Raw genomic sequence first — 23,609 nt, 5'->3', positions numbered from 1 at the left:
TATGTGTAAGTAAAAAGAATCAAAAAATCAATTATCGAATGGGGGCACTAAAAGATAAATTTTGCATAAAATAGAATAAAATATTTGTGATGAAGGGTAAAATATTAATGATTTAGATCATACATTTTACATTCTGTAAGAAATAATTTATTAAATCATCGAATTGTACATTTGCACGGGAATCTTAAATTAGGTTGGGGAAATCTACCCTTCCCTCATACACATTTTAAGATTATCCCCTATTATGTGCAACTTTTCACTTTAAAATTTATTTAGTACATTAACTGACTTAGATGAACTTGTTTTCAGCTCATATGGCCCTTCCTTATGCAATACTCGTGAACTACGAAAGGCTGTCTGATGGAATTATTAGATTCTGAGGCATCCTTTTGGGGTGGTATCTTGATTGCGATGCTAGTTCCTATTTTTATTGGTTCTGAGCATACCATACATAGTGTATTTGTATCTATCCTCACTGGCTGTAGTGAGGTCAACTTATAGAGCGACATTGATGTTTTCGAGTGTAACGATCTTGCTAATCCCTTCTTTACTGACTTTGTTCTCTGACTGTGTAGCATTCTCAGTTGCAAGTGGTTAAATAGGTTTGCAAATTCATTGAAATTCCAATCTCCTGGTATTACTTCCAGTATGCTTGTTCCGTTGAGTGCTGAATTATGGCCGCAGAAGTGTATGTATTTCGATATCAAATGTTTAGTGATCGTTGTTTTATTCTCTGTTTCAGTATGAGAAACTATAATTTTCAAAAGATTCATTATTAAATTATCGATTGAAGTCTCCGATTCCTGGTTTATGATGTAGAGATTTGTATCTGACAACGGCCACTCCTCAGCCTTCTCAATCCAATAATCATAGTACGTAAACAGCCTCTTGTAAGGGTTATCCTTGTTCAACTGGTCAAATTTAGTTATATCTCCAAAACATAGACAGTATGCTTCACACAATTTAACTTGGTTTGTGTTCCATTTGGTATATATGGTTTCAAGTGCCTGATAATGTTTTCCTAGTTTCGAATACAAAATCACTCTTGCTTCTGGCATATCTAGACTGCAGATCATATTTTCTATTTTAGGTAAATCAAATGTATAGTTCCCCTCCAGAAGCTGAAACAGTGTCTGTTTCCTATCATTTTGACTTTCAAACCCCTTCTTACTGTCAACGTTGAAATTACCTTGTGTTGAGGAAACTAATAAGGAGTTAAACTTGTTAAACTTACGTGATTGTATGTAATACTTCACCAACAATGTATTTTCATGAACCCCTCCTGATTTATTCTTCAATACCAGGTCCTCTAAATACTTTATTTGGAGTTGAGGCATATCCATATGCCCATGTGTACTCTATATTAATTATATCTTTATTTAAATTATACCTTTTTACAGTGCTCATTTATCATCGATAGAATTTCGTCAGAATTTAGAGGAAGTGTTGTGTGGTTCTTTGTCAGTACATTCAATGCTACAACACCATTTATTACCTAATCAAGTACCTGAGGATGGCGAACTTTCAAAAAGGAGGGGCAAATAGGTGTAAAGAATCTCCTTTACTTCTTCCGGTGTGAAATTAGGTGAAAGTTCTAAAAATTGTTTCAAATTTTAACATAAAATACCTGAATTCTTGTTCTTTCCCACTGAATCTAAAACCAGGTTAATGCATGAAGCCAGCTCTATGCATGGAGTATTAGTAGTTTCTTCCAAGTTATGTTGTGAGTGCACATTTCTTGATGTCACAAGGTCTGAAAGTACTCCCATCGCTTCTATTAGACGTCCATCTCTTATAAGCAATTTAGCATACAAATCACTTTTATCCATGTCAATTAAATGATTTTTCGTTGCGTCAACATCCACAAATGAACTATTTTTATCTTTTCTCAGTATATGGTTGTATCTCAAATCATCAGATTCTGAAAACAACAAAAATGTTACTGTTTCTATTGCTGTTTGAAGCTTCTTGTAAAATTCTACCATTTCTCCGTCCCTCTCCAACTCCTTTACTTTCGAGTTCTTAAATAAAAACAGTGCAAACGAACTATTTGCCAATTCCAACAATTCCTTCTTTGTATTCTCAATCTGGTTGTACTTGCTGAACTCTGGGTCATTCATCTTATTTTCGATAAATTTGTCTATAACTGACGTTTTCGGTATCAAATGATGCAGGAACTGTGGCATTTCCTTATTAAACTGGTAAGTTTCTGGCACATGCAGTGGGTAATATTGATTCCAGAATGACAGCAGATATACTATATCTACATTCCCGTATGAAAAATGTAAAAATGCTATCGGGAAGTTCAGTTTAGAGAAATATATCCAGCCTGCTATCGTATGGCATATTGCTATTTCAGATTTTTTCCTAGGATCATTTTGTGAGAAATATAGGTTTACGAGTTGTAGCGCTTCCTTAATTTTATCATTTTCTAGGAAATTTGATATGTTTTCATAATAACTTGACGGTTGAACTGCTGTTACAATTGTTGATGTTGCGCACAAAAAATTACACTTATCTGGCATGAAATAGGTAATTGCTGAGGTTGTGAGGTCGAGAGTCTTGTACAACAATTGATCTCTAATTCCGTGTATTTCCAACTTCTTTTTAGAGGTCAGGCCAACTATGAAGGGAGGGCATGAGCCTAATGATTGCAGAGTTCCAGTCCACTGAATCGTGTTTTTGTTTGACAAGTTCATAATTTCTGCATTATAAAACACTCCTATGTTATCACAGACTATCATTACATCATTATCTATGCATGTACACGTGATTATGTTCTTCGTTGTATTTGGCTTTTGTAATCTTCTATCTGTAGAAATGTCATTTCTACAAAGCTCGGTATAAACTGTTCCTTCTGGATTAGTCATAGAGTAACAAGTCGAGGATCCGATAACTATTGTGTTATTTAACCAGCAGATTGTCAGCGGTACATCTGATATAGATATATCTCTCTGGTGCAGTACATTTTCTCCTATTGCTGAATATATTTGTATCTTCTGTTTTAGTCCTACACATATGTTCGCCATATACGTTATTGGTAAGATTTTGTCGGAACTTCTTACTTCTTCGCACCCTTCTATGGCTTGTCTTGTAAAGCACGAGGCCTTCCTGCACAAAATCACTGGTTTCGTTTTCAGAAATATATTTACGATGAACAAATCCCCTTCAGAATCCTGCGCCAGTAATTCTTCCCTAGGCTCCAATGAGCTTATGTGAACTATTGGTCTTTTTGACACTGTAATCTTGTTTTTTTCATTAGTATTTACTATTGTCTGTACAAAATTGTTAACGACCAGGAATATGTATGTGTTATGATGAATAGAGGTAACTTACACTTATGGAAGGAGATTTAAATGAAAATATCTGGCCCAGATTATTTCCTAAAAAGATTCTTCCATGACACCAAGAGACTGATGTGATTTTTGATTCTTCCATCCATCTAAGGACGGTGTTGTTGTTGAATATGACCATTTGGGCATTCTTATTACAATTTTGACAAATTTAAACGGTGTATCATTTTTATATTTAAATATACTACATTTTAGGTTAAATTTTTATTTTTACATATAAACACATTGTGAATAAATTTTGGAGATGGGCACAACATACAAAACTTATCTACACATTTACTTATTTTATTTTTTAAAATTATGTTTAAAGGTTTAAAAGATTCTTGTGATAAAAGTATTTATCGTTACTGTTGAGGAGAACAAGATTTTCATCTAAATTTCAATGATTTTCCCTAGTGACTTACCGTTGCTTTCTACAAACTTAATTTCGCCTTCGTCGTATTGTTCGTAGTCCGCCACTCCCTTTTCTGTTTTCCTCATTTTATTCAGCACTATCGTCTCTATATCACCTAGGAATTCCACTGCGCATCTGACCTTCGGTACGTCCATCGGAACGAAAGTTCCTGAATTTAATTGAGATCATAAATGTGTAAATACCGTAGTTCAATTTAACCTTCTTTAAGTAAGGCATTGTCATTAAAGCCTCTATTGTTGGTCTATCGTCTGGATTCTGTTCCAGGCATGTCTTCATAAACTCTCTAGTATCTTCATGTTCGCACAATTCAATCTTAGAATAGTCCAACTCGTGTTTATTTGTTGTTGACAGGCAAATTGATTCATATAACAGTTTCCCTATCATCCAAGTGTGCGCTTTAGAAACCATTAATGGATCCTGGGTATAGGATGGGTCCCCTTCAGACTCTGGCGGTAGGTACCTACATCATGGGTCAAGCAAAGTAAAAATACCATTCAATGTTCTTCCCCCAAAGAAGCGTTGCGATTGTTTGAACAGAATGTTTTTTAAGCAGTGATACCCCCTCACTTCCGAGAAGTGACTATAACACTATTATCTTTACAAAAACAAACCAGCGGTACTCCTCCTGATAGTATAACTCCTCCATTATTGAAGTAAATTCTACTTGACTTTAGTGGAAGAATGAATTTAAGGTCCTTCATGTAATTAACCATTCTTACAACCTCTCTGATTACCACCTGGGTTTGCCTTAACCTCTCCGACGAATTAAACTGTGATGACTTTTCCAGCAAGAGTGAGAATGGCGAATCTAAACATTAAATTTATTTAAACATGGTTCTTACGTTTAATGAACTGGATTTGCTCAACCACACAGTTGTTATGCACTTTTACTGAGTTTGAGAATATAATTTGACTCTAAAAAAGGTTTTCAATCTGTTTACTAACCCTCTTTGGCAATTTTAGTTTTAAATCTTTCAATTTGTCCAAAACCGAGTTGTACAAACATTCGATTTTTGTTGTGACTTCAGGGGTCACGTCGTTCAATGTTCTGAATTTGTACACTATAGGCGTGCACTCGACAATATTATACATCTAAATTTGTAAAAATGATTTATGAAAATTACCTTCCAGACTACTGAATTACACGAGAGTCCTATGCACTTCCACGGAAGTGAATTCTCTGGCTTGTGGTATGGCCCAATCACCTATTAAAAATTATCAAGTTTTATACTTACTGAGAACTCAGATAGTGTTTGCATTCTGTCTCTAGACACCTGTAACTGTAACATTTCTTGTTCCGTCTCTTCCAGGCTTTGCAATGTCTTGATGTAGTAGATATAGTGTGCTTCATTCGCCGGTAATTGTGAGCTTGGAGAATAAGCGGATGACGCACTTTGTGTTCCAAAAGCTTGCTCCATCCTTTGCAATGTTTTCATCTTCATGGTTGAGGCCATATCCTGTACGAATCCCTTCTCTCTTAGTATTGGGTCACCTGGTTTCCAGGACAGCACGTTTTTGATTCTTCCCCACCTGAGGTGAGAGTAGCCTACTTCCAATCTCAAATCCTGCCTGGTTGTCTTTAGGAGATCTTCTGCTTGCGACATGAAGTTTTCTTGCATCGTTGCCAAGATCTTTGAGTATATCATATCCTCGTTAATCAACTTTTGATGAATTCTTCCCAGTCTATTGAACTCTTTAAGTATTTCATATTCTGCGTCGAGTACATATCCCATGGCGTTAGTGTTTAGTAAATTAAAACTGTACAGCTGATTCAACACTTCTGTAAAGTCATTTTCACTAAAATTTTTAAAATATTCATTATATCCCATGCCAATTGGCTTAAGGCATAGCAATAAAAACAACTCTCTATCCATGTTTGGCGGCCGAAGTGACTCTAGCTGGTCAATTATGAATTCAGGGTTAATTATTTTATCTCCGTATAACTCTGTTGAGTTTGCTATACTTTCAAGTCTTTCTTCTATAAGTTCTAATAGATTTTTCGGCTCATAATGAAATTCTTCCGAATCGTGTGACACAAACTTTAAAACGATTTTATGTGACTTATCTATTGTTCCATCACCAGATAACGTTGATTTGTAGGCATTTACTGGTATTTGTACTCTTTTCTTTTTCTTTCCATTTACGTATTCATCACAGGATTTCAAGGTTAAGACATTTGGGGCTTGTTGTTTTGGCTTATCAGATACATCCGACTTTTCTACAGATTCTTGCCGTTTTGTGATACTTTTATAATTATCTTTATATTCAGACCTTGGCAAATGTTCATTCAAAGTATATGTTTCAACTGGAAATGAATCAAGTTGTGGCTTATTATACGATTCTGTGTCACAAAGCGATGCGTCTCCTGACTCTCTGCTAAATTTGTCAAAGTCTAGGAAGTCAAAATTGGAGTTGAAGTCAGGTGGGAAGTTTCTGTTAGAACTTGCAAATGCTGTGTCTGACCTCGAATCAAATGTATATAAAGGGTCTATATCCTCCGTTTTTGTAATACTCTCTGAGTTATTTGAATCCAACCTATTTGGAAGGCATCTTTTATAGTTAGCAAATGAACTAGTAGATAAGTTCTTATCTTTGTAGTAAAAATGATTGTTTAATAAGTATTTCCCAGGCTCTACAAGCCTCTGTAACGCTTCCAGCTTTGGTGTATACAACTTGCTGTATAATGTCCTCTTAGATAAGGCCAATAATTCATGTTTACGTTTCAATCTATGTATATCCTTAAAATTATTATCAAATGTTTCAGTTTTGAGTGAAGAAAACCCGTATGGTTTTTGTTCAGCCGTATCTAGTCTGATTGGGGAGTCTATGGTGTCGCAAGCGCTGATTTTATTCAAAACTGGGTTTCTTAATTCCTCAGACGCTATGGATTCAACTGATAGCTCGGGGAAGTTGATGTTATCCACGGATTCTTCATCTTTCAAAATGTGCAAATCGTCGTTGTTGGAATCATCTGACTTAGAATCAAGTTGTTCTTCCCTGAAAGTGGGTCCATAATATAATTGTGGCCCATTTTTCATTATATTTTAAATTTTTGTAAATTGTTCGTAAAAAATAATGGAAACCGAATAAATGAAAGGGAAGACATAATAAAGGATAATGGCATTGAGGTGTGTACTATAAAATTAAAAAATGTCATTAAAAAATAATCTATAACTTCTAAACTCAATAATAATAAAATGTAAACTAATATTATCCATTATTTAGGAATCATGCCAGGCCCCAATAATGAACACCTAACTCATCAATTATTTTTAGGGAAATATGAGGATAAAAAGATATTAATTTATTAAATTTATGATTTGTGTTTTGAGAACTTCATTCTTTAAAGTTTTTTGCGATTTCCTTAACCACGAAGTTGTATCGATCAAATTTTAAGCAATAAACAAACATGTATTCTTGTAGCACCTTAGAAGTAGGCTTTTTGTTCTTGTCGTCTTCATAAAATTTTACTGTATTGGATTCTCCTGTGGGCCACATGAATTTAACGAACGAATTGTCAAAATAGTATTTTTCTTCAGGCTTTTGGTAAACTAAATTATCTTCTTTTGACTTATCATTGTGATTTTGTGTATATAATCTACTTAATCCCAGGATGTGTGTAAAATTATAGAATTTCTTTTCATCTTCATCCTCTGCGTTTTCTTTGGACCACTTAATGTCTTCCTTAACGCATTCGTGAAGTTTTCCCAGTAATTGTGATGGAACGTTGCCCATTCTTTCATTTATTAATAAACCAACTTGGTTGTTTTTATCTGATAGAACATCTTTGAGACTTTTAAGCCCATTTTTGTCACAGTGAGATTCCGCTTTCTTCAAAACTGCTTCTACGAAACTATCTAATCCTTCATATTGTTTTAAGTTCAATAATGATAAAACTGCCATTACATAAGAATCTTCTTCATCTTCTACTTTGATTAAGGTTCCAATGTTAGGTTGATTGGATACCAGCTCAGATAAATAGAGGTATAAATCCTTATTTAAGGACTTTGGTAAGTTCCAATCAAGTGATTTAATTGTTCCCTGCATTAATGTAAAAATTCCATCCAAATCCTCTGGAGAAGGGTCATTGAAAAGAAAGTCAGCTTCAACATCTCCGTATGAAGAATCCTAAAAGTTAAAATTCATTAAGTGCTAGTATGTATAAATATATAATAAATGATTTGATATCTGAATGACTAACTTCATCGCCAGATGATTCTGTTTTCCTTCTCTTAACCTTGGTATCAACATCAGAATCAGAGTCTGACATATCTATAGTACATACAAAACTATAATAATAAAAAAGAGTTTTAAAAGTAAAAAATTAAACCAAATTTTATTTATGTGTTAATATATAGATTAAAATAATTAAAATTGTAAATTAATACACCATAAAGTCAATACACATTGGAATTTAATTAGATTTTAGGGGTTTTAATGTATAATTCTTGTAAAATAGTTTAACCCAAAACAATATTTATATAAAATATTTTTGAATATAGGAATATACAAATCTTGTAAATTATAGAATCCTACTAAATTTGTATGAAATTGCCTGTTTATGGGATTGTTTTGCTATCCTTCTTGACTTCGAATGGTTTTATAACTAATAATCATAGTCGAATGCTTCCATTTGTTCGTTATTCTTCACCATTCTCTCATAGAAGAGCCGGTATTTTTACTTACACACTGGGTTATTTATTAAATTTAACCTCAATTTAATATTAACGTAGATTTAAGTTACAAACATCTTAACAAATCTGGAAGGTTGTATTCACATAATTCTGGCTATTACGATAACACAAAAGACCATAAGGAATTGGAACTAAAGGCATTAAGAAATAAAGTGTTTGAAATTTCTGAGCCAAACTCTAAATTGGAAGAGAAATACATAAAAGCAAGTGGACCTGGAGGTCAAAAAATCAATAAATCTGCAATTTGTGTACAATTAAACTACTCAAACCCCTCAGGAAGTATTAAAATCAACATTAAGACTAAAAAGCACAGAACGTTAATTTTGAATCGCATAGAAGCTACAGAAATACTAATCGCTAAACTTAAAGAGATAAAAGACAAGGAAATTATGGATGAAAAGCGGGAACAATTTAAGGAGTCAATGAGAAACAGAGAGCTGTCGGAGAAATCAAAGTATCGAAGAATGGTTTACAAAAAGAACAGATCTTTTATAAAGAAAATGAGATCGACAGCTAAAATACACGAAAGTGAATATTGAATGCATAAATTTCTATATGATGAATAGGTTGTTATTGACCGTAATATTTGTTTATTTTAACGGAAATTTTAAAGGTTGGTGTTTTTTAAACTGTTCTGGCACATCAAGAGATTATGGACACATTCATAAAGTAAATGATAAATATTCAGATTCTAAACTACACAGAGGTAAATCTTTGGATAAGTCAAAACATAAAGTACCAAGCAACAAATCTGGAAAATATCTGAAACCGAAAAATATAGGAAAGAATAAAGATGATTTGGATTCATTGTTTGCTAAGGATGAGGATGAACTTAAGATGATTAAGGAAATAAATGCATCAAGAAGGTATTTTAGTGAGAAAAATAACCCACTGATGAGGAAAATAGAACACAGTAATCAGATAAACTCGAGTAAAAAAATCAAAAAGTTGGCAAAAAGAGCCGAGAAGAACAGTGTAAAATACTTTAAAGAACCGCCAAAAGTGTTAGAAAAAAATAATAAAGTTGAAAAGATTGCCAAGTTACCCGATTCAAACAGTAGTGACAATTTGAAGAAAATCACCCCTAAAAAAGCTCCAGAAGTAAAGAAAACTGATTTGGAACAAGATGATGTGGAGAAGAAGATTTACAAGAGAACAAAAATATCTGAAAAGGAGTTGAATTTGTTACCACTAAAGGCCCCGGGAATAAGAGCACTAGAGCCTGACGCCATGAAAACTGTTCCAGTCGAGGAAATTGACTCACTCATCAAGTTGGGTTACGATGGCATAATTGACATGAACTCACTTTTCACAAGTAAGATTGGTGGTAGTGAAACTTCAGACTCTGAATTCGTTAAGGTTCCGTTCAAATCGTTGGGAATATATGATGAGGCGTTAATTGAGACATTGAAATTGCTAGGAATTGATAAACCGACGTATGCACAGAAAAAATTTATACCTAAACTAACTGAGATTTTGAGTACACCGACGGCAGAAAAGCCCAAAAATTTGATAACCAGGGTTATTCATGCATCAACAGGCTCTGGGAAAACATTAATGTATATGCTTCCAATATTTCAATCATGTTTAAATCAGTCAGTTCCACTGTTTTCAGGGTGGTCAACCTACAACCAAAAGGCGATATTGGGTTCTGTCAAGGAATTGATAAACCAAGATATTTTGGTAATATGCCCTTCACTTGAACTTTGTGTTCAGTCCTGTAAAGTAGCAAAAACCATCTATGAGCAGTATAAAGCTGTAAAGAGTGAAGGTAACCCTGAAGATTTTTACCCAGATTTCTCAAAAATTCTAGCAATACCTTCTAAGGATAAAGAAAGTGATGAGATCAGTACAATTAATGTCGAAACTGAAATAAAGCCTACATTACTAATAGGAAACGCAAACGTTTTGTACCAGAAGAAAAATATAAAGAAGATAACGGCTGAAAAGGCTGAAGAATACGAAGTGGCAAAAACTTCAATACAGAAAATGGCAGCTTCAAGGCTCCTAACCAAAGGCTCTGATCCGACTTCAAACACAATGAAAAGAACAGTGGCGATGTATTTTGCAACTCCGGGTCGTCTGTACTCACTTCTATTCGAGCACAAACTGTTGAACTTGAAGGATTTTAGGTACGTGGTCCTCGACGAATACGATAGTTACCTGGAGATGGTAGGCCAAACTGATAAAAAAATCAAAAATGTTAGAACAAAGGAACTTATTAATAAAATGTTCAAAAACATGAGTATTGGGTTGGAGAGTGAGAAGGAAGAAGACCTCGGTAGAGAATTAAAGGAGTATTTAGTAAATTTGAGAAGAAAGTATGTCATGTGTGTGTCAGCATCAGATAATATAAGAGCAATGCCTGATGTTTTAAGGAAGTTTTTTGTGGAAGAAGACGAAGAAAATAAAAAGAATTTAGAAAATAATAAAGAATCTCGTGGTTCTGAACAGTCTGAGCCTAAAAAGAATGTAAAATCTAAAACAGCCTATCAGTTCCCAAAAAATATCCTACACACCATGGCAACATATACAGTGCCTGACGCTAAATTATCATTATTGAGGAAAATCTTAAAATCAGTCCCGTATAATAAGTCTGTTTTGGTATTTTGTGACTCAAATGTTAGTTTTAGATGGGGAGTAGATAATAAAATCTTAGGAACCTATTTAGATTAATAAATTATTTAAATCTTCCACTTAAATTTGCATTTAGGGCACTGCAAATTTTTTATTCAAGTATTTGGGAGGAATTTTTACGGATGCATCGATACAGCTGTTGAACAGCGTACAAAATAGAATAACCAGAAGGAAGGCGTTCAGCAATGTAATTCAAACTAATATAGATAACACAAACTTGTACAATATTAATAAGAAAACAACTAGATTGGTAAAAGATATCCTAATATCGACGAGACTGAACTCTAGAGGCATTGACTTCAGCGGTTACACCCATGTGGTTAACTACGATCTACCGCACGGTACGTGATATATATTAAACATGGATTCTTAGACTCTGATACATATATACACAAAAGCGGAAGAATAGGAAGAGCAGGGAACCCGGGAATCTGCATAAGCTTAGTGGAGGCAAAAAACTTGCCAGTGTTCAAGAGAGCGATTGTAGATAGGTTGCCAATCAAGTTCCACAACATTGATTCAAATAATGGACTCCTGGTTACAAAGCCTTAGATAGAGAAATGGATATACTTCCAACAAACGTTTCGTCATTTAGAACAGCCTCTTATTGGAACCAGTTTTACAGTAACCCAAAACTAGAAAACTTTGAATGGTAATTAATTAAATGTTTCAAAATTTTTAGGTATACAGACATCAAAAACATACTCCCGATTTTCCACAAATGTATATTAGAAAGGGATTGCTTGTCTAAAAATGTATCAAAACAAAATTTCAAGGACTCGATCGTTGTCAATGTGGGTTGTGGAAATTCTAACCTCTCAGAAGTACTCATTGAGGATGGGTTCAAGACAGTGTATAACCTTGACTTCTCACAACAAGTGCTAGATGAGATGAAAGCTAAGAGTAATGGTAGGGGCATTTTCTTAAACGTCGATGTTTCGAAAAAGGAATACATCGATTTCGGAGTAATGCTGAATAAAAAATACCCAAATATACCAAAAATCATAGTGGATAAGGCCTTTATGGACGCATTCATATCAATAGATGATAGTGAGTCAAGAGAATTGATAAGATCAAGATCCAAAGCGTACCTGGAAAATACATTGAACATGATGAACTGCGACGATGTTTTCATAATCATATCAGTATCACAGGACTATGTTGTTACTGAGCTGATCAGAAACATGCTAATGAAGGACCTGTTCATAGATATTTACCCACTGTTTAGTGAATCTGATAGAAAGGCACACATGATCCAGTTCATGTATTCAATATACAAGTTTGATAAAGGAGACAAAATTGAGAGAAAGCAATGCAAGATGGTAGATATGCCTAATATGCCTTGTGAGTACTTTGAACTAGGACAACTTTTAAGTAAGAAAGATTAGATAAGTATAATTAATTTTAGAGAAGGTAAAAATGGCAAAAACGGCGCTTTATTTGGGGCCCACAATTAAGAAACATACTCCAGGAAGAAGACTCGCCTTTGATATTTTCCCAAGCAATCAAAGTGATACCTGTTTCACAGTTGTGGTCTACGACTCAAAAGTGAAGAACAAACGCGAGAATGCATGTATTATAGTTCCAGCGGTATTATTTAACACCATTTGCCAATTTATAAATTGTTATTTAGTTCACTTCTATTTATTAAATTAATATGTATTAAATTATTTTAGGGTCATGAGCACCTGTGGTTGTATTCATCAGTGGAGGGGAACCAAGAGGTTAGTTTTAGTAAGTTTTAATAATTTTTAGCTTTCAGAAAGCGCTAATGCTAGTAGGATCTTGCTAATCTGGCTTAAGTACGTGAAGAATATATCAAACCTGCTTAAAATTAACCCACTTGAATCATACAGTGATGACCAGGTGATGGAGTATATTAAGAGTAATCTCACTGAAGCTCTGGATAACTTCTCGCTAGACTCAGCAAGTGGTGTGACCATAATGAAGGTGGGCGAGTCATGTAAAATAAGAAGATGGGTGTGTGAAGTACCATCTAGACATTGCGGGAAAATCATAGTTCGTGATCTTTACAATGAAGATCGTAAGCATAATGAGAACAAGTTGTACTCTAGACAGATGATCTTCTCGTCAAACCCACAAGTTATACAGTCTGAAATAACATACTACGAAGAAAATTCAAATCCAAAGTTCCTTTTCAATCACTTTAACAACGAGTATCACATAGCAATAACACTTTCAATGGCATTTCTCAAGTCTGAGGAAGCTATTCTGATCCTAGGTGGAGGTTAGTAACAATCATTTGAATTAGAACTGTTATAGGTGCAGGGGTATTGACAAACATTCTGTGTGATTTTGTGGATAATAATATAGAAGTTGTGGAGCTAGATGAAGCGGTTCTGGAGGTGGCTGAGAAGTACTTTGGATACTCGCCTGAAAATGTTCTAGACTTGAAGGATTCACTCAATTCTGAACTACTAAATAATAATTCTAGGGTTTTACACATCAAAGGAGATGCACTGAGCTATGCTCGTAATACTCCGAGAAAGTATTCAGCTGTGATTTTGGATATAAACAACACAGAGGATTCGATGGAGGAAAAGAACTTAAAATCTGGAACCCTGATGTCACCGAACCCGTTGTTCCTAGAAGATGAAGTGTTGAATAAAATCAGTGAGCTGTTGACTGAAAATCATGGAATTCTTGTTTTAAACATGCTAACAAGATGTAAGGAAACAAGGAAGGCAGTATTAGAGAGGTTAGAGAAGGTGTTTAAATTTATAGGAATCATGAAGATGGAAACTGTAAGTTCAAGATCAAAACAAAAAATAATTATTTAGGATATTAACGAAGTTTTAATATGTTCATCGTATACGCAGAATAAAGGTGTTGAAGAAATATCAGAATTTGTAAGTTTTAGCCCAGATTATGAAACATAGGGACGGAAACTGAAGAACGTGAATTACTCAGTTAAGGATCTTGATTCGTGGGTAAACCGATTCTCAATATACTCTAAACAGTTTTAATGAAACACATTAAGAGGATTCTTTAATTTAATAAGTATTTACAGGATTTAGAATATTATGTGGTGTATATTTTCCCTTCATTTGTGATAATTTAACAATGTAATGGCTACTAGTAGATTTGGTGTGATTTTCAAAACATTGCCTGTTTTGAGCCCCAAAAATGTCAATTTCTCCGTCTTCAGGTACACTCCAAACAGTAAGGAGAAGCCGAGGATGCAAACCTACACCGTCGACACTAACGAGTGTGGGCCCATGATCCTCGACGCTCTAATAAAGATAAAAAACGAGATGGTATTTAAATTTTTATTCACATTAAATTTTTACAGGATAGTACACTCACATTCCGCAGAAGCTGTCGAGAAGGCATTTGCGGCAGCTGTGCAATGAACATTAATGGAGAAAACGGCCTGGCCTGCCTCATGGATATAGAAAAACAGGCCTCTATGGGTACTGTGGAAATCCAGCCACTCCCAGGGATGTACGTTCTCAAGGATCTGGTTCCGGATCTGACCAACTTCTATGAACAGTACAGGAGCGTTGAGCCCTGGTTGAAGAGGAAGACTCCAAAGGTACTTTCTGAAGTTTTATGATTTTTAGGAGGGAGATAAGGAGTATTACCAGTCCAGAGAGGACAGACAGAAGCTTGACGGGCTTTACGAGGTATTTTGTTTTTGTTTATTATCCACAAAAATAATTTTAGTGTATTCTCTGTGCTTGCTGTTCTACATCCTGTCCATCGTACTGGTGGAACCCTGAACATTACTTGGGACCAGCTGCTCTAATGCAGGTTTGTTTTTTAATTTTATTTTTTTCCAAAAAATATATATTTCTTAGGCTTACAGATGGATTGCCGATAGCAGGGACGAGTATACAACTGAACGTTTAGTTGAAGTGAATGATACCATGAAGCTTTATAGATGCCATGGTATCCTCAACTGCACTAAAGTCTGTCCCAAAGGACTTGACCCTGCCGGATCAATATCCAAACTAAAGAAGCTGGTTGAGGAAAACGTTTCTGACGGTATGTTTTAACACGATAACCTTGTTTAGATTGGGAAGATATTGCCCTCGATGAATATAAAGAGCGTAACAGAAAAGCAGTAGTACAAAACTTGTAAATTTTAATTATTAAACTAATTTAATGTTCTAATCTCATTCTTAAACTACATAAAGTTAGATTAACATATTAACACAAGGAGTAAATTTTTATACTAGTTTTTACACTAAATTCTACACTAGATTCTTGCGTCAAAACTCTCTGCGATTTGCTCATCCTCGTTTCTGGGAGGCACTCCAGTCTGCTGAGCCACGTCGCGGTGGTGTATCGCCTGGCCCTTCCAGTCCATCCAAGCAGTTTTTTTGCCGCTGGTTGACATGTTCTGAAGAGATAGGTTCCTATATAAACTTACGTCACTCTCGCTGGGGGTTTCGATCTTCCCTAGGAAGTCCGCGTGGTTTCCCATTATTCCTTCACTCAGGTGGTGTTTATCTCCCTCAAATTCATCCACAGGCAAGTATTCGGGCAATCCAGTATCTAAATAAATTTTTAATTTAAATAAAGCAAACATACCTTTTTGACTGTCTGTTCTGACAGGTTTTTCAGGAACAATTTCATTTTCAGAATCTGAAGAGCTAAAGAAATCATCAGAACTTAGCAAATTAGAAGCGACGTCAGAAATCGATGAAGTGCTCGAAGAGTCACTGAACATTCCTGAAGGGGTTCTGAACTTCTCTGGCCTGCTCATGATCCTAACGTCTGAGGCTTGCTTTGCAACCTTTGCCTTATCACTCTTAATCATGTGTTCCACGTTAGTCTTGGCCATTTGGTTTACGTACGTGAAGAACTGCTTTTGCCTCTCAATTGATAGCAAATCTGTATCGAAAAAGAACTGAGGATCGTCTTTATGGTTGTCGGCCAGGATGCCAAGCTCATCCTGGACTAGCTCTAAGGCTGCTTTGCGCTGGTTTGGTGCAAGTCTGAACATATTAGCCTGGAGTGTTTTTTGCTGTGAAAGTGTCAGTGGTTTATCATTTAGCATTTTCTGTATTGTTGGTGGTTGGGGTACTAACCCATACTGTGGGATCTCTTCAGAACCAAACATTGTTGCTCCAAATTTAGCTGGTTTCCGTCTTCTCATTCCTGACTCAGCTCTCGATCTATCTTGTCTCAACCCTCTATCTGGTCTAATCGTCTTCTTTTTGGAATATTTTGAATTCAAGTTCACGTACTCGTCGTCGTCTGTGAAGTCACCTGAGGTGTCAATAGAGTCGAGATCTGTGTAGTTATCCTCATCTAATCTTCCAAGACGTCCAAATCTCTTTTTAGACCTTCGGTCTTCCAGTGTTTGAACTGGTGCTACCCACGCATCATAGGCTTTCCTACTCCTCGGGGCGTATAAATTTTCTATTTCCTCTCTCAACTTGGCTGGATCCATTGACAATGTTAAGTAAAACTCGTCAGGGTTAATGTACCTGGACGACTTAAGTTTATTCTCAAGAGCCAGTGACAGTGTCCGAGCTGCTTGGCAAATGATGTTTTCGGGTGGGTAAAACAGAAACGCGTTGTAAAATATTTGACGCATATCTGTTTGCCAGCCGTAAGGACTTGAATAGTGCTTTGTGTGTAATCTCTCGGTAATCGTGTGAAAATCCATTGGACGCTTAATCACAGTCAAGTAGTCTGGCACTCCATCCACAACTGGATCCACTGGGTACCAAAACCACTTATCTGTGTCCATGTACTTGATCATCTGGAGGATGCGATAACAGGAGTATTCCCAGGTATTCTTGGGTAGTTTAGGTAGGTGTTTCGTCGAGATTGGGACCGTTCTGTAGAGGATTTTAACGGGCTTATTGTCCTTTTGTGATGATTTTTGTGAAGAAGTCTTATTTGGTTTAGATTTTTCAGGCTTATAGGGTTCTGAATATGCGAAATTAGAGGGTTCATCATACAAATCATCGGTGAAACTAAACGTCTGTTTCCTCGGTCTTGAGGACCTCTTTTCAAAATATTCGCCGGAGTTATTTCCAAAAGAGTCGAACCTTAGAGAAGATTCCTGTTTCGAGATAATGCGCTTTTTCGTTGATCTGGAGGGCGTGTATTCATCTCCAAGTGAATGGGATTTAGAGCGAAGGTGTAGTTCCACAGATTTTGGCTTCTTTGGAGGTATTTTTGGGGGGTTGTAGACCTCAAAAATAACCTCGAACCTATAATTTGACTTTTCCAAATCCTTGTTAAGTTTCATTGCGTCTTCTGGTGTGAGAAGAACTTCTCCTCTATGGAGGGAGGGAAGTACCAGTGATTCCGTCGACATGTTTGTATCAAATTGACTCTAAAACTGTTAGATCAAATAGGATCCTAGATATACTGAGCCTCAAAACACTTCATAATTATTTTTGAGAAATTTACCAGAATTTCATGAAATACAAAACTTAAAAGAGAATTAGTTTTGAAATAGATTTAAATATTATATCAGACTAGGAATCCGGATAAGTTAATACCGGACATATGCGAACAAAGATTAATTAATTTGAAATTTAAAAGGTATACAAAAAAGAAAAGTAAACCAGAGTTATTGGTCTTATGTACATCTTGTTACGGAAACAACAAACAGAAATATATTTCTCCAACAATAACCAGAGATTGGTTAAAAAGATAATTCTAATTTAGAATTATGAAATAATTAATATAAAATCGGTGGGAATGATACTAAATAATGGTTTTTACACCCCATGATATAAACTACTTTTATCTGCTTTTATTTAGATGTTATAATTAAATTTTTTATTCTTTATACAGTTAAGGTTTGCTTAATGTATCTTCTATTTGGGTTTATTCTTTGTGATACTTTTAAGGAAGGCTTTTAGGAGTGTTTAGGAATAACTTTTCTTTCTTACCATTAATCTTAGTTTTAAAGCTTTATTTCCTTGTGATTTAAACTCTTATCTGTATTTTAATTAATAATCCTTTTGATTCTGTTACTATTTTTAATATTTTTAAATTTATATCCCACACATTTTAGATAAATTTTAATCCTGTACACATTTTCCTACCTTCTTTGTTTAAAATATGGGAAATGAACCCGAAGTAAACTCCGATGATGAACTGCTGAGTTTATTACATGTTTCTGGTGGCAAATTCTCTAAACATTTCACTCTAGATTCTGGCACTTTATTGAATGAATATACTAAATATGGAATTTTCAAAGATGAAAGTAAGTTTGTTTTTTAGTCTAATTTGATTAGAACCTTCTGATTCTCAAGGTGAATTCAATAGTTCTAGCCTATATTTTGATTTTATAAACACTCTAAAGAACCTCTCTGATGCTCACACATCACACGAATACGTTCGTTATCTGTTCGTCAAGGACAAACAACAATCTTCAAACAATAGTATCCAATGACTTTAATAATTTCATTTTAGTTAATTTCAGCAGATCAGAGTTTTTCGACGATACTATAAAACACTATGAGGTTTTAGTTCACATAAAACCGTACAACATGATTGAGAAATGGTTTTTTAAGCCTTAAATTTATCTGTTTAGTACTCTGCGTGAAATTGAGGGAGTTCCTGGCGTGACTGATCCTGATAATTTGACAGTAAAGACTGTTAATTCAATGTTGGTGCATGCAGATATCGTTGACGTAATACCGTCCTTGGGCTTCAAGTATTTAACATTCTCATCAATATACTTCAGGTTATCCAAAAAACAAAATGTTTCTAGTGAAGTTTTTCATATAAATTATGGCTCTAACAATTATGTCCAGATATCTGTAATGCGTCACATGGTAAGTAAACTTAAAATGAAAGTGTTTTAGGAAGACAAAGAGGATCTATTCCCATCTACATTCCTGGTTGAAATAAAATGTTTTGGTAATCTAGAGCTTGAATTCTACAAGAATCGAATAAACACAACCTCAAAACTACTGTATAAATTTGTAAAATTTTAAACTAACTAATTTTATAAATATATATAATTATAAACTGCATAAAATTAAAAGTCAGTAACGCGACCCATGTGGGACCAGTCACCAAACATTGTAGGCTCATGTTTGGTATACACAGATCCGTACTCCTTTCCTATTTGAGGATGGCCTTTAAAGTTACAAATTACATCTGCATTGTCTTTAGAACTGCATTCGGTTTCAGATATACAAACTTTCGACTCCACCGGTATTGCCTCATCAGTCGTTTCTGTAAAGTTATTAATGACAGTGTTTGAAGTTGAAAATTGTGTAAATCCAATGGCTAGCTACAAACCTGGGACTTCATCATCTGAGGTAAGTTCAATGGTATTGGAGGAAGTAGTTGAGAAAGTCAAGGATTGGGAAACTAGAGCGATATTATATCTATTCAAAAAATTGTTGATTTGGTCATATCTTGGAAAAATAAGGCCACTTTTTATTTTACTGGTAAATTTAATGGATTCCAAGGAACTTTTCAGCCTGTTATCGGTAATGTTGGAGTAAAAAGACTTATTTCCGCAAGAAATCTTCGGGTTTTTAAACAAATTTACTCTTTTGAAAGATAGGTTCTTGAAAATGAAAGAACTACTCCTATTATACATGAACATTTCAGAAGTGTAACTAAAACTGAAGAGTAAAGAAAAAACAAAAATACAACAAAACTGTGTTTAAACTACTAGAATTAATAAACGAATTCAAATAAAACTAAAACAAAAAAATTAAGGTAAGAAACCTTATATGTTAATGTTGAGTTTTAAGGGGGGTTGATTTAGGGTTGAACTTATGTATTATTTCATAAATAATATTTATAATTAATCAAATTCACTTAATTTATATGTCGGCCTAAATTTAAATTTAATCATTATTAATATATTTTAAAATTAAACTATTTTTTGTATATTAGTGAAAATGATTAAGAATGGATACCACCAAGAATAAGCCGCTCTTAAATAAAGATAAAAAGGGACTCCACACTGGTAGTCTTAAAGAAGAGGAAATTTTGGAATCTTCAGAAAAACTTTCCGGCCTGAATCATGAAAGCAAGTCAATGTTATTTCTGCTATGTTTGTCTACGTTCAATGATTTGCAAAACAGATTCCTTGAAAAATATAAGGGAATGTTAGATTCCAAAAAGATTAAAGGGACTGATCCTACACCTCAAGAGCTCAAATTATACAAAAAATTACTGAAATCAAAGGACGCTTTTTTAAACACACCCTTGGAGGAGGATGCTGGACCTAGTCAAACCTCAACACCGCCTTCTACAGAGCCATCCACTCAAGAAACTTCGGTAATTTTATTAATTTTTAATGATGATTTAGCTTTTGAGAACCCTGTGGAGAAGATATCGCATAGAATTTTACATCAAGGCAATGCTCATAATATTCCTTCTAAAACTACCTTACTTCTGTTACATCGTCACGACAGTAATTTACATTCTGTACTGCTTAGGCTTCTTTGATTTGATGGCACGTCTCTCTCAAACCTTGAGGAACAACCAGAATGCACAAACTGTTGTTAGATACTTTCTACAGTTCATGGACAATATTCAGCCTCTTCTCGTAATTCAACTGAATCAAGGTATTAATTTACACAAAAATAATAATTTTCAGATAACGCTCAACAGCAACTAGGACAACAGGTTCCAGTTCAAGATCAAACACAATCACCTCAACCACAACCACAACCACAACCACAACCAGATACTGTTACAAATATTCCAACGCCGCCAACCCCTGAACGAGGCCAAGCTGTTCCCCCTAGAAGCAGTACTGCACCAATTATTTCAGTAAGTGAATAATATAGATAATATGTTTTAGGATCAAGAGGAGACTCCACGTACTGTCCGCCAGAGACCAGCGACTTCAAGAGTTCAATTCCCCTTCCTTCAAGACCGATTATTACGAGGTATTATATATCATTAATATATATATAATAAACTAATGGTTGTTTAGCAAGAGCTCCAAACGAAACCTCGGATCAGACCCCAACACGCGGCAGTAGCAGGTCATTAAGAGATAGGATCGATTTGTTCCGTCGGGGTCACCAACTATCTCAAAGAAATCAGCCAGTTTCACAACCAGGTGAATGTGAAAACACTAGAGAGAAGCCAACTTACTTTGAGAAGTTTGTGTACCAAGTTTTCTTTTCCTTCATCCTAAGTCTCTTGCCCTGGTGGGAACCAAATCCAATATATCTAGAGGAGTAAACTAATGCTAACAAAATTAAAACTAATCCGTGTATTTTAAATAAAAGATATTATTTGGTTTCGAGAACCTCCTCAGCTGACTTTCTTTGGAAGTCAATTAGCCTATTACATTTTAAATTTTAACAACTCACTCTCTGATTGCATTACAGTTCTTCATCTTGTAATTTTCTATTTGCTCAACAACCTACATTTTATTTTACATTATTTAGTCAATAACTTACATCTCTCAGCCCTTTAATGTACTTTTGCAGGCTGGAATTGGCCTGAGATCTTGCCTCCACTAAGCGTTTATTTGCCAAATCGAGATCATTCTTAGTGTTTTCCATCTCTCGCTTAGTCAACTCCTAAAAACATGTAAACTTTAATTTTAAAACCATTTGGTCCTTCGCATTTGACTTTATCATCTAATCAAGAAATTATGAGTTTAAAGAAGTACCGAGACTAAGTACTCGTTTTCAGAAATTAAGTGTGATTTTTCCTTATTAAATGCTGTAGAATTAGAGAATTCTGACTCCATTGTTCTTAGATCCTCAATTTCCTAACAATTCCATTAAACTAACATCATTACTTGTTCTAGTGATTTCAGGGTCTTCTTCAAATCAGACAAACTTCCTCCTTGAAGTGATAGCTCAGAATCCTAGATATTTAAATTAAAATTAGTTAAACTAACATGCTTCAGTGTCAAGGTTTCGTTAACTACAATGTCAGTAGCCAGTTTCAAGCACTCATCAGGAAATGATTTCTAAAATTAAAATAAGATTATTTAACAATACCGAGTCTTCTAGTGAGTGAGGGTCGACTTTTTTAATCAATTTGTCAAACTCGTTCCAATTTTCTGCATCAATTCCTGCTACAGATAGCGATTTCACTATAAGATTATAGTTTTTGGTGGCCTAAAAGTGGGTAAAAATAAAACTCAGTACTGTTGTCAGGCATTTTGAAAGTTGGTGTCTCTTTGCAGTAATCTAAAGATCATTAAATCAAGAAACAAATACTTCCGAAGATAACGAAAGTCGATCGTTCTCAAGTTCCCTCATTTTCTATAAATTAATTGTTGTGAATTTACCAAACCTTTGAACAATTATTCAGCTTCAACTTTAGCTCGCTTATATCTTGATTAATTTCCTTTATGTTTTTTCCATTCTAAATTGTTTTATAAAGAGTCGAACCAACTATTGTTAAGTTCATTTTATCATTAAACTCCTTGTTACTGTTTTCCATTTGAAGCAAACTGTTGGTTTCCTGAGCCAGAATTGATTCTCTGAACTCAAGTTCGTTTTTCTAAAAAGTTTAAAATTGTTAAAGAATTGTAAATTACCAGTCTTTTGCAGTAATCCTTAACTTTATTTGTGAGTTCATCTATTGTTTGTATCTCTATTTTAATTGTATTTACTCTTTCCTTCAGATCATCTGAGACATTACATTAGAGTGAGCCTTACCGAATTCTTGATTTTCTTTCTGGAGTTCCTCTGAAACTGAGCGTAGGTGGTTTAGCTGTTTCATTTTCGAGTTAACTGATGAATCGAGCCTCGATAAAACACTGTTTAACTCCTCCTCAAAGTCGTTCGGAATTGATTTTCTCTTCTCAACCACGTTAATGTACAATTGTAAATGTGCTGTTGCCCATTCCGTCACTGTTTTGTACGTTAGAGGGTTCTTAATATTCATCTTTGATGCCTCGTTGAACATGTACTCATCTGTGTGCGTCATGGTGGTTTTCTTTTCAAAATCCTTGTGAAAATTCTATAAAATTCTTACCCAGCAGTTTACAAACCTCGTGTTCGTACAATAGTAATTTACATAGCCATGAGAGTGCCATTAAGTTTGACTCCCACTGACGCTCAGCTGTTGGAGTTTTTAGGTGCGATGTTGTCATTATATGTGGGTATCCGAAATCATTGTAAAATTTTGGAACCTCGACTGCCATGTTCTCCTTCGTTATTCTCACATTAGAGTCGACAAGCCTTAGAATAATTAATATTTGTTAATTAAATACCTGAAAAGAAAGTTCCAAATGTCCAAGAGAACCTTTAGCGGTGGAGATCTCAGCAAATCATTGACTGAGCAGGCGTTATAGCCCTTCCACGCTAAGAAGTGTAGAATGAAGTTGACACATTCTTTTTTCGTGTTAAGTTTTTTGGTGTTTTGGCTTTTCTGTGATAGGAATTGTTGCATCATGATGTTTACTGCGATTCATAACTGTTAGTTCATATTTGTTGGATTAAAAGTTAAATTAAAAGCAAAATTTTTGGTATTATAGTGGTTAAAACAGCTAAAAAATTAAGAATATGTTAAAAATACAAAAGAAGACTAATGTATAACGAAAAATAGGTTTTTTAATTCTAAATT

At 34.7% G+C, this 23,609-nt stretch overlaps 12 protein-coding genes across 12 annotated transcripts; 6 read left to right on the top strand and 6 right to left on the bottom strand.

Annotated features, from left to right (window-relative positions):
- Positions 1–305: 305 nt before the first annotated feature.
- On the bottom strand, positions 306–3,474 carry TGFBRAP1 (Vacuolar sorting protein 39 domain 2 family protein; the record flags this gene model as incomplete). Its single annotated transcript, XM_061305275.1, has 6 exons — positions 306–1,204; positions 1,235–1,358; positions 1,391–1,476; positions 1,508–1,594; positions 1,628–3,275; positions 3,337–3,474. The coding sequence occupies 6 exons, from the start codon at positions 3,472–3,474 to the stop codon at positions 306–308; spliced, it is 2,982 nt and encodes a 993-aa protein (XP_061161943.1).
- Positions 3,475–3,657: 183 nt separating this feature from the next.
- On the bottom strand, positions 3,658–6,806 carry TpMuguga_01g02585 (uncharacterized protein; the record flags this gene model as incomplete). The annotated part of the gene is made up of 9 exons (XM_061305247.1): positions 3,658–3,725; positions 3,758–3,916; positions 3,951–4,228; positions 4,260–4,348; positions 4,380–4,576; positions 4,611–4,683; positions 4,714–4,860; positions 4,893–4,973; positions 5,004–6,806. The coding sequence occupies 9 exons, from the start codon at positions 6,804–6,806 to the stop codon at positions 3,658–3,660; spliced, it is 2,895 nt and encodes a 964-aa protein (XP_061161942.1).
- A 245-nt stretch (positions 6,807–7,051) lies between these two features.
- Positions 7,052–8,133, bottom strand: TpMuguga_01g00214 (p21-C-terminal region-binding family protein). Its single transcript, XM_760648.2, has 2 exons — positions 7,970–8,133; positions 7,052–7,896 (listed from the first exon to the last, which is right to left on the bottom strand). The coding sequence occupies exons 1-2, from the start codon at positions 8,036–8,038 to the stop codon at positions 7,105–7,107; spliced, it is 861 nt and encodes a 286-aa protein (XP_765741.1). The 5' UTR covers positions 8,039–8,133; the 3' UTR covers positions 7,052–7,104.
- Positions 8,134–8,313: 180 nt separating this feature from the next.
- TpMuguga_01g00213 (RF-1 domain protein) lies at positions 8,314–9,001 on the top strand (the record flags this gene model as incomplete). The annotated part of the gene is made up of 2 exons (XM_760647.1): positions 8,314–8,461; positions 8,502–9,001. 2 exons carry the CDS (start codon positions 8,314–8,316, stop codon positions 8,999–9,001), a joined length of 648 nt encoding a protein of 215 aa, XP_765740.1.
- A 19-nt stretch (positions 9,002–9,020) lies between these two features.
- On the top strand, positions 9,021–11,651 carry RRP3 (DEAD/DEAH box helicase family protein; the record flags this gene model as incomplete). Its single annotated transcript, XM_061305215.1, has 3 exons — positions 9,021–11,084; positions 11,176–11,440; positions 11,473–11,651. The coding sequence occupies 3 exons, from the start codon at positions 9,021–9,023 to the stop codon at positions 11,649–11,651; spliced, it is 2,508 nt and encodes an 835-aa protein (XP_061161941.1).
- An 8-nt stretch (positions 11,652–11,659) lies between these two features.
- Mettl13 (Spermine/spermidine synthase family protein) lies at positions 11,660–14,086 on the top strand (the record flags this gene model as incomplete). Its single annotated transcript, XM_061305170.1, has 8 exons — positions 11,660–11,751; positions 11,782–12,473; positions 12,508–12,689; positions 12,776–12,823; positions 12,855–13,347; positions 13,383–13,864; positions 13,901–13,969; positions 14,000–14,086. 8 exons carry the CDS (start codon positions 11,660–11,662, stop codon positions 14,084–14,086), a joined length of 2,145 nt encoding a protein of 714 aa, XP_061161940.1.
- A 25-nt stretch (positions 14,087–14,111) lies between these two features.
- On the top strand, positions 14,112–15,258 carry Sdhb (succinate dehydrogenase and fumarate reductase iron-sulfur protein). The gene is made up of 6 exons (XM_061304948.1): positions 14,112–14,377; positions 14,413–14,655; positions 14,684–14,746; positions 14,787–14,873; positions 14,921–15,107; positions 15,137–15,258. The coding sequence occupies exons 1-6, from the start codon at positions 14,189–14,191 to the stop codon at positions 15,202–15,204; spliced, it is 837 nt and encodes a 278-aa protein (XP_061161526.1). The 5' UTR covers positions 14,112–14,188; the 3' UTR covers positions 15,205–15,258.
- TpMuguga_01g00209 (Bromodomain protein) lies at positions 15,255–17,783 on the bottom strand. Its single transcript, XM_061304947.1, has 3 exons — positions 15,657–17,783; positions 15,496–15,620; positions 15,255–15,465 (listed from the first exon to the last, which is right to left on the bottom strand). Exons 1-3 carry the CDS (start codon positions 17,398–17,400, stop codon positions 15,322–15,324), a joined length of 2,013 nt encoding a protein of 670 aa, XP_061161525.1. The 5' UTR covers positions 17,401–17,783; the 3' UTR covers positions 15,255–15,321.
- Positions 17,784–17,852: 69 nt separating this feature from the next.
- Positions 17,853–19,063, top strand: TpMuguga_01g00208 (uncharacterized protein). Its single transcript, XM_760642.2, has 6 exons — positions 17,853–18,300; positions 18,332–18,478; positions 18,510–18,600; positions 18,631–18,753; positions 18,784–18,874; positions 18,905–19,063. The coding sequence occupies exons 1-6, from the start codon at positions 18,156–18,158 to the stop codon at positions 19,034–19,036; spliced, it is 729 nt and encodes a 242-aa protein (XP_765735.1). The 5' UTR covers positions 17,853–18,155; the 3' UTR covers positions 19,037–19,063.
- TpMuguga_01g00207 (uncharacterized protein) lies at positions 19,064–19,789 on the bottom strand. The gene is made up of 2 exons (XM_760641.2): positions 19,347–19,789; positions 19,064–19,280 (listed from the first exon to the last, which is right to left on the bottom strand). Exons 1-2 carry the CDS (start codon positions 19,657–19,659, stop codon positions 19,081–19,083), a joined length of 513 nt encoding a protein of 170 aa, XP_765734.1. The 5' UTR covers positions 19,660–19,789; the 3' UTR covers positions 19,064–19,080.
- A 49-nt stretch (positions 19,790–19,838) lies between these two features.
- TpMuguga_01g00206 (putative integral membrane protein) lies at positions 19,839–21,443 on the top strand. The gene is made up of 5 exons (XM_760640.2): positions 19,839–20,342; positions 20,374–20,632; positions 20,665–20,840; positions 20,872–20,959; positions 21,007–21,443. The coding sequence occupies exons 1-5, from the start codon at positions 19,971–19,973 to the stop codon at positions 21,258–21,260; spliced, it is 1,149 nt and encodes a 382-aa protein (XP_765733.1). The 5' UTR covers positions 19,839–19,970; the 3' UTR covers positions 21,261–21,443.
- Positions 21,295–23,607, bottom strand: TpMuguga_01g02055 (HEC/Ndc80p family protein). The gene is made up of 16 exons (XM_061305174.1): positions 23,257–23,607; positions 23,035–23,224; positions 22,700–23,003; positions 22,579–22,670; positions 22,434–22,541; positions 22,332–22,403; positions 22,256–22,300; positions 22,184–22,225; positions 22,034–22,153; positions 21,931–22,002; positions 21,829–21,897; positions 21,697–21,798; positions 21,635–21,664; positions 21,482–21,604; positions 21,392–21,444; positions 21,295–21,362 (listed from the first exon to the last, which is right to left on the bottom strand). Exons 1-16 carry the CDS (start codon positions 23,436–23,438, stop codon positions 21,311–21,313), a joined length of 1,656 nt encoding a protein of 551 aa, XP_061161939.1. The 5' UTR covers positions 23,439–23,607; the 3' UTR covers positions 21,295–21,310.
- Positions 23,608–23,609: the final 2 nt, after the last annotated feature.

This window comes from Theileria parva, chromosome 1 (assembly GCF_000165365.1).
Source record: "Theileria parva strain Muguga chromosome 1, complete sequence, whole genome shotgun sequence".
Lineage (NCBI taxonomy): Eukaryota > Apicomplexa > Aconoidasida > Piroplasmida > Theileriidae > Theileria > Theileria parva.
Note: the sequence above shows the minus strand (reverse complement) of the source record. Positions and strands in the feature narration are given on the sequence as shown.